Source organism: Phalangium opilio, unplaced genomic scaffold (genome assembly GCF_054372755.1).
Source record: "Phalangium opilio isolate 3A_F unplaced genomic scaffold, DU_Popi_V2 ptg000053l_1, whole genome shotgun sequence".
NCBI classification, from domain to species: Eukaryota; Metazoa; Arthropoda; class Arachnida; order Opiliones; family Phalangiidae; genus Phalangium; species Phalangium opilio.
This window is the reverse complement of record NW_028324172.1, coordinates 989972-998798: the sequence shown is the minus strand read 5'-3', so window position 1 is coordinate 998798 and position 8827 is coordinate 989972. Positions and strand designations below refer to the sequence as shown.

The 8827-nt window shown below is 38.3% G+C and overlaps 1 protein-coding gene across 1 annotated transcript; it reads right to left on the bottom strand.

Annotated features, from left to right (window-relative positions):
- Positions 1 to 216: 216 nt before the first annotated feature.
- Positions 217 to 1120, bottom strand: LOC149672250 (uncharacterized). The gene is made up of 3 exons (XM_089840149.1): positions 897 to 1120; positions 640 to 824; positions 217 to 584 (listed from the first exon to the last, which is right to left on the bottom strand). The coding sequence occupies exons 1-3, from the start codon at positions 1118 to 1120 to the stop codon at positions 217 to 219; spliced, it is 777 nt and encodes a 258-aa protein (XP_089696275.1).
- Between the last annotated feature and the right edge of the window lie 7707 nt (positions 1121 to 8827).

The following is an 8827-nucleotide window of genomic DNA, read 5'->3' as shown; positions in this document are numbered from 1 at the left end:
AAGCGCATTGCGCTAGCAGGAGTAGTGGCTTAAATGGAGAGCCGCGATGTATAATATATAGGCTATTAGTTCTGCAAGATTGATTTTAAACATGTTTAAAACTAGGTTTTTTTTGTGTTTTTACTGTTTTTTTCTACTTGTTTAAAAAACAGTTTAAAACAACAAATCGTGTTTTAAACAATAAAAAACACAACTTTTGTTTTTTTAAAAAAAAACTCAATTTTTGCCAACCCTGCCCTCCCCAGTTGTGAGATCATCGACGTACAAGTCGTTGTTCAATTTTTCTGCTACTAACTGGTTAACCTGACTATTAGTTTGCAAGTTGTGCTTTATTGTGCACGCTAAAAGGAAGGGGGAGCTTGTCACCCTAAAGGGTACTCTAGTCATTCTAAGTGTAACGTGTTCGCTTGGCTCTATAACCCCGTTCTTCTCTTTCACCCACAAGAATCTTACAGCGTCTTTGTCATTTTTGTTTAAGGAAACTTGCAAATATGCTTGCTTAATATCCGAGACAATCGCAATTTCATTTTTTCGAAATCTCAGTAGTAAGAGATGAAGATCGGGATTGAGGTTTGGCCCGGGCGCTAGACAATCGTTTAACGAAGGGCAGTTTGTAGCATGGGAGGATCCATCTAGTACCACTCTTAGTTTGGTGGTAGAGACGTTTTCTCTGGGGCATGTGAAAGGTTCCAGGTTTCTTTAACTCTTTTTCTTTTTCTGGGACAATTTCTACAATATTGTTTTTTAATTGGTCGTTTATGACGTTTTTGTATTCCCTATAGTACACGGGATCTTTCTGCAATTTTCTTATCAGCCCCGTTAATCTTTTTCGGGCAACGTTTTTGTTGTCATGGAGCCGTTCTTTATCCACCTTCCATGGATATTTTACCTCATACCTTCCATTTTTGAACTCTATATCTTTCAGAAAAGTTTCTACAATGGCGTCATCCAAATTTTCTGTGACTTCCTTACTTTTTATGCCTATTCCTTCTAGTTCCCAGAAATGTTGTACTGTCGCGTTTAATTCTTTTATCCCAGCGAACATTACTACCCCCGAAGTCGCTTCGTTTTTTCCTAATTTCGTGGGTCCCTGCAATGCCCATCCAAACGTGGTTTCCATAGCGACCAAAGAGGGACTTAATCTTTCTAGGTTGGTGGTACAAATTGTCCAATACAAATCCCCTATATCAAAATGTCTATTTCTGAATTTTCATTTTTCCATCCCGTAGAATCATCTGGAGACCTTTGCTTTTCATGGCTCTAATCAGCTCTTCGCTGTTAATTGTTGTAACCGAATTACATAAAGGGGATTTCTTGGTGTTGCATTTTTGATTTTCTAAAATAACCTTGACCCTACGGCATTTTTTCTCTACGAGCTTTTGATTTCCAAAACTCATCCACCACGGGTAACTCCAATTTTCTGGACAAGCTTTCTTTTATGAAACTTTGTTGGCTCCCCCCATCAAGGAGGATTCTAGCTAAACCTTCATTTTTGTTGGACGGATTTTTTGTTATGGCCAATGCAGTTTGCAATAATACTACATTTCTCCCGTCATTAATTTGAGCAACATTAGTTAGGGTTGCCACCTGTTTTACCACGGTATTTTCGTGGACGTTTGAGTTTGGATCTATGTTAGCCTTGTTAAAATTCACAAATCTAGAGATGTGAGTCGGTTATTTACCAAATACCGCGTAAATTACCGTTTTATATCTTACCGTAATTTTACAATGGTAATTTACCGGTAAATTACCATTGTAAATTACCGTGGTAAATTACCAAACATTTTGACTACGCATTAAATGTTCATTTTACTCTTAAATGATCAATTATTTCTGTGTTTACTTCCAAAATGACTCACCAGGCACTATTCGCTAGTCAGTACTTACAAAATTGACCTAGAAACTGGTCTTTTAATAAATTTTTAGTTAGAAATCAGATCAGAAAGGCCACGGCTGCCGTATTGGTAGCAATATTCGCAAATACGTGTAAAGCAGTCAAGATATTGCTCACAATTAAACGTTGTTTAAAGTAATGGATTGTAAGTACGGGGAAATAAAAATTACTGGCTGAACGGTAATTTTTGTTTTCCCTGAATTTCAATCGGTAAATTACCGGTAATTTATCGGTAATTTACCCGGTAAATTACCGTTTTTAAAAATTACGGTAATTTCACATCTCTAGGATTAATACAGTTTCCCCCGCTGTAATATCAGTTTATGGAAGGGAAAAGCGAACTAACAATGATGTCGAGTCTATCCATGCACAATTGAAAAAAGCGTTCGTTGGTAACCATCCATCGTTTTGGAATTATTTAGGTAAATAAACACCATTTTGTTCCACACCAATTTACACCTAGTAGTTTACCTTTTGTTAAAATCTAATTATTGTTATTTCAGAGCATTTGATATTACTTGAGGATAGTCAATTAACGGATTACATAGACTTAACTACGCTAGGAAATGTGATAAGGACCGGTAGAAATCAAAACCACTTTCTGAACAACGGGCGAATTATCCGTGCAAGGAATCAGTTCAATGAACATGGCGACATTTTGTTATTTTTGAGACAAGCCGCACATTGCGTTAATCCCGGTCCTCAAGGTGAAATTGATGAAGATCGCGAGAAAGATGATCCCCCGAATATTAAATGGGTAATGCCTTTGGCGGTGAGGCCAGTAGCAGTAGCTCGTATTCACCCACAAGCAGTTGACCCCTTTCCATTAGCTCGTTTTCACCCACAAGTAGTTGACCCCTTTCCAGTAGCTCGTATTCACCCACAAGCAGTTGACCCCTTTCCAGTAGCTCGTATTCACCCACAAGCGGTTGACCCCTTTCCAGTAGCTCGTATTTACCCACAAGCGGTTGACCCCTTTCCAGTAGCTCGTATTCACCCACAAGTGGTTGACCCCTTTCCAGTAGCTCGTATTCACCCACCAGCAATTGACCCCTTTCCAGTAGCTCGTGTTGACCCACCAGCAATTGCCCCCGTTGAAGCTGCATTAAATGCCGCAGTTCAACAGCCAGTTGTAGATCCCGCCGTTTAAGGAGCTTTTAGAGGCCTGCCTGTCATAAGATTTCGCTTAGAAGGAGTTCCGGGGGTATTACGCCTAGAATTAATTGATCAGTAGGGAGTTAATAATTAGGCTGAAACGGTCCTAAATTTTGTGGCCGAAGTAAGCGCCACAACTTAGTAGGGAAGGGAATAATTAGGCTGAAACGGTCCTAAATTTTGTGGCCGAAGTATTATTTTTATTATTGAAAGAGGGGGCTCCCTCCCTAGCACCGATGCCAGAGGCATATTGTGCACCCTCATGAACAGGTCTTGAAGAGACCCCATCGGGACCCGGGGACTTGTAGGGCTCAAAACAGTTGACAGCCCACCGAAGTTTAGGAGTTGTAACAACCTGCCTGGCTATAAGCTAGTCCTTTCTCTTCGCCCTGTGAAGCACAGGGTAGAGATAGTCGGGTCTCGTTGGATTGATTAAAGTAGAGTCAGGAAAGTGGACCCCCAGCATATGCTTGAGAGTCTCAGCCCCAGATTTAGTGTACACACCCTCATGCAACTTGATAGTATCAAGTCGATGCGTATTATCATGCGCGAGAATATTCATGACCTTTGCAGTAGCCGGGACATTAAGGACTTGCTCACTAAAGGTTCCTCTTGGCAGCCCAAATGGCCTTGTTGTAGGTATTAAGAGACTGCCAATAACTAGCCCAGTCTCCCGTACGCTTGGCTTTATTAAAAAGCCTTCGAGTACACTTCCGAAGCCGACAAAGATCTTCACTCGACCAAGGAACAAGCCTGGAGCGGTTTGCGGTCTTAAGTGGGCATTTACGGTGATTGGATTCAATAATAGAGCACTGAAGGACATCAGCCGCCCTCTCAAGATCCTTAGCTGAAGTTAGCTTTGGGGTAACCCCATCCGCGAAGCGTAGGAGTAAGTCCTCCCTATAGCCGGCCCTATTACCCGCCAAGTTGTCGTGCACTACCAGCAATCCTTTACCCGAAACATTTCAGCCTCATTTTGACCCCCTCTTAACTCGGTACTGGGGAATAGTACACCACTCATATTTGCACCTCAAGGGCACAGTGTTAATCCTAAGAATTCCTCCAACTTCCAGCTTTCTAACTCATTTGGTTTCTGTGATAATCCTATGTGAAATTGACACATTATGAGACTGACTTACTGACTGACTGACTGACTGACACATCATCAAAACCTCTAGGGCATTTCCGGTGGTGCTAGAATGATGAAATTTGGCATACTTGTACCACTAAGCATACAAGCAAAGGGAAAAGTCCCAAAAGCGGGAGTTTCCCCCTTTTAGCCCCTGAAATGGGAGTTTAAAATTAGAGTCATCATCTAAACCTCTAGGGCATTTCCGGTGGTGCTAGAATGATGAAATTTGGCATACTTGTACCACTAAGCATACAAGCAAAGGGAAAAGTTCCAAAAGCGGGAGTTTCCCCTTTTAAGCCCCTGAAATGGGGGTTTAAAATTAGAGTCATCATCTAAACCTCTAGGGCATTTCCGGTGGTGCTAGAATGATGAAATTTGGCATACTTGTACCACTAAGCATACAAGCAAAGGGAAAAGTCCCAAAAGCGGGAGTTTCCCCTTTTAAGCCCCTGAAATGGGGGTTTAAAATTAGAGTCATCATCTAAACCTCTAGGGCATTTCCGGTGGTGCTAGAATTATGAAATTTGGCATACTTGTACCACTAAGCATACAAGCAAAGGGAAAAGTCCCAAAAGCGGGAGTTTCCCCCTTTTAGTCCCTGAAATGGGGGTTTAAAATTTGAGTCATCATCTAAACCTCTAGGGCATTTCCGGTGGTGCTAGAATGATGAAATTTGGCATACTTGTACCACTAAGCATACAAGCAAAGGGAAAAGTCCCAAAAGCGGGAGTTTCCCCCTTTTAGCCCCTGAAATGGGGGTTTAAAATTTGAGTCATCATCTAAACCTCTAGGGCATTTCCGGTGGTGCTAGAATGATGAAATTTGGCATACTTGTACCACTAAGCATACAAGCAAAGGGAAAAGTCCCAAAAGCGGGAGTTTCCCCCTTTTAGCCCCTGAAATGGGGGTTTAAAATTAGAGTCATCATCTAAACCTCTAGGGCACTTCCGGTGTTGCGGGAATGATAAAATTTGGCATACAAGTAGGACTTGGCATACAAAGAAAGGAAAAAGTCCCAAAAGCGGGAATTTTCCCCTGTTAGCCCCTGAAATGGGGGTTTTAAAATTTATATCCCCTCGTAATAGGACATTATAATTAAATTTTTTCGTCTTTTAATATTAATATTTTTCACTAATATGATTCTTTCGTATTATTGCAAAATTCATGTTTTTTACATAATGTTTTAGTAATTAAATTTTTTACTCATTTCCTTTTCATTTCGTCTGAAATGGTTCTAAGCGTGTTTTGATTCATTTAGTTTTTCTTAAATCTATTCTGTTGATTAAAAGTGTTACTTGCCACAATATTGTGTTCTTCGAATAGAAATACGGTTAACAATTATCACAGCCTGAGAAAAAAAAAGAAAGTTGAATGCAAAAAGTTGAAAAAGGCAAAGCCAAGTAAAACTCTTGGAAAGAACAAATAAAAATCTAAAAGTACAAATGTTTATTTCACTTCATAATCCTACTTCTATAAATCTACAAGAACATGCACGTACAAAAAGGAGTGAAATCTCACCAAAAACATCTCTGTAAAAATATGCCAAGTTGTTTGGCCGTAAAAAGAAGTGAGATCTAAAATACGGCCAAGTTATTATCTCCAGGTGAACCAACATTTTATTCGACTTAAAACTTCTCAAGAATGTTTTTCTGACTTGGCCATTAGCATTCCAAACTTGCATCCTTCTTCTTTGCACCTGTGAAGGTTAATAACGGAAATTACAAGTTTAACCACAAAAGCTTATCAAGAATATTTAACCAATTTGATTTAATATTTTAATTTCGATCCATATCTGGAATTAAACGAATCTTTGAAATGCTAATGGCCAAGTCAGAAAAACATTCTTGAGAAGTTTTAAGTCGAATAAAATGTTGGTTCACCTGGAGATAATAACTTGGCCGTATTTTAGATCTCACTTCTTTTTACGGCCAAAAAACTTGGCATATTTTTACAGAGATGTTTTTGGTGAGATTATAATTTTTTTGCATAGTCATTTATCACGCCGCAAGCCCTAATTAAAACATTTATGAGCGACCGCGGAAGTAGAAACCGAAAACTCCAACTAGCTTGCTACAATCTCTCTGTTGACCTTTGAATGAGGACGCAAGTCTAGATTTCTCCCGGAATTCCTAGCGACTCGGGCGTCGTGTCTATAATTTTCAAGACGTCGCCGTCTCCACCATGATAGCTCAGAGAAAGTATTTGCTTTCTGACATAAAAATTAGCCCCAACATCGGGAGGAAACTCTACCACCTGCGGAGTTTGCTTCGAAAATGTAGATTACCGAAATAAAATATTAAATGGAGCATAAGTTCTCAAACAAGTTAATTTATTTAGACTGACAAAATATGCCAGAAAATATTAATAAACCCATAAATTTATGAGCTATGTTCCATAAGTATGATACTACCGATACTTATTTATGCTATATTTCTTTGTATTTTTTTTATTTTTTCTATTTCATCCAACTCAACTAATTCAAATATTTAACACTTAAATTTCAACAACACATGTAAAAAAAGAAAAAATATAACCACTAGAAAACAGTTCTTTAAAACCGTACCTAGTTTTATACTTTTGAGTAATCTTTAGAAACAACTTTGTAAAGCGCGGGAGTTGGGGTCCAGGGATAAACCAGTGACGCACGTATAAGATAAACATCTTTGACGTCACGGAAAAAAAGGTGGCCTTTTGGTAAACCCCTGGGCCTCGCTCTCTAGCTATGAAAAATACGAAAGAAGTACAACCATAAGTTTATGAGCTATGTTCCATAAGTCTGATACTGCCTATACTTATTTATGCTATAGAGACTTACTGGGAGCTAGTTCGGGGGACGACGCTTGGGATTAGCCAGAAGGGATGGGGAATACCGGCAAGGTAGCTCGAATGAGAGATTCAGTTTCAGGCGAAAATGGCGCTATGCGTAAAGACTGCTTTGCTGTTATTTATTATAGTTGTCGTTGAAAACTTCACCTGACCCTTTGTATCGAATACCATACCTTTGTTCGAGATGGCCTTTCGTGGAGGTGGACGGAAATTTATCCCAACAGTCTAAATGTGTACTCGGTTTAGACTGGGTATCAAATCAGTTATATTTTATATCAAATCTCAATGGGAATAAAAACGGTAAGTTCAATTTTAATAAAAATTTAAAGTGAAGATAGAAGACATGGTATTGTAAAAGAAAACATATTTCTTAGAGGTTTTTCTAATGTTTCTTAAGGGAGGGTGAAAAGGAAACTCTGGAGGTTTTTTCGATTATTCTACGAATTATAAATGGTCATTCTGTATAGTGAAACATCCAGGAAATATCTCTGAATGATTCTAAAACTCAAAATTAGGTTCAGATTTTATGGATAATTTAAACTAAGTCTCTCCGACCATAGCCCCCTGTATAACATAAGGCCTGGACATCGTTCTTCCGAAGAGGGCGGCAAGCTTAGTAGAAAGCGCCAGATCCAACTTTATTTCACGCGGGAATTTCAAATGTCCAGTCAAAAATCACAAATGGTTTATTTAAAACTTGTATGGAACATTAATGTCTCAAAGTTTATTTAAAACTTGTAAGAAACAATATCACAAATGTTTATTTAAAACTTGTAAGAAACAATATCACAAATGTTTATTTGAAACTAGTGAGGAACATTAATATCAAGATCTACAACTTTAAGAGTTTTCTGGATATCGGTTTGTTGTTAAATATCTTAACAAACTCTTTTCTATCAGTAACATCTTTTGCCAAGTTGTCCAACAGAGGTCTTACATACTTTGTTAACAATATGTCAGCGATAATTACTGCAAGTGCATTTCAAAGCACTGCAAAAATAGGGATAAATGGCTTGCTTAAGATTGCTAAGTGTGTCTTTCCGAGGTAGATATGGTATGGCTGATTTAACGAAATCTGTAACTGCTTACAACACGTTTATTAAATATCGAGTAGGATATCTAAGACCACCATTATCCTGGAATCTAATTAAACTTAAAATAGGTGCATTTGAGCGAGCTTGGTTTAATTTGTCCAAACAATTACTGCATTCTGTGTTTTCCTCGGTGATTCGAAAAATATTTCCGGCTACAAAAGCTACAGCACTATTGTTAAGGGAGTTGAAACAAAAGGCTGAATAATAAATTATATAAAACTTTAGTTATATATCATTTGAAATGTATTAACATACAGTTTGGATCCGAAAAGGTCATACGACGAAGTATATAAAACACATATTGTGTTTTCCTTTTCAATGCTTTATTCACCTCAATCGGTTTGGAAATCACATCTGCGACATTTGGCCGTTGCTTTACTAAAAATGTTTCGTTGCTGAAACTGTTATCGATTATATTTTCTGCATGTGTTTCTGTTACAGCATTGCCAAACTTTGATGGTTTAATCAGTCTCTTCACTAAATTGTTCCATCTTTCTTTTTGCATTTTCTTGTATTGTTTTTAAAATGGTTAAAAATTCTTCTGTCAGCCAGTCCAGTTGCTCATCATTGACATCAATAAAGGGCAATTTGTTGGTGTTTCGGTAAAAGTATCCATGTTTTAAATTGCATACATCGTGAATTTCATACCACTTACGGTACTGTTCCATCAAAAAATGGTAGCGTCTAGATTTTCAATTTCCTTTACATCACAATTTCTAAGCGTGA

Coding starts and splice junctions, on each gene's coding strand:
- LOC149672250 (XM_089840149.1), bottom strand. CDS start 1,120: ATGGAAACCACGTTTGGATGGGCATTGCAGGGACCCACGAAATTAGGA. Junction 825..896: donor ATAGAGTTCAAAAATGGAAG/GTATGAGGTAAA, acceptor TGCCCGAAAAAG/ATTAACGGGGCTGATAAGAA. Junction 585..639: donor CTACCACCAAACTAAGAGTG/GTACTAGATGGA, acceptor ACGATTGTCTAG/CGCCCGGGCCAAACCTCAAT.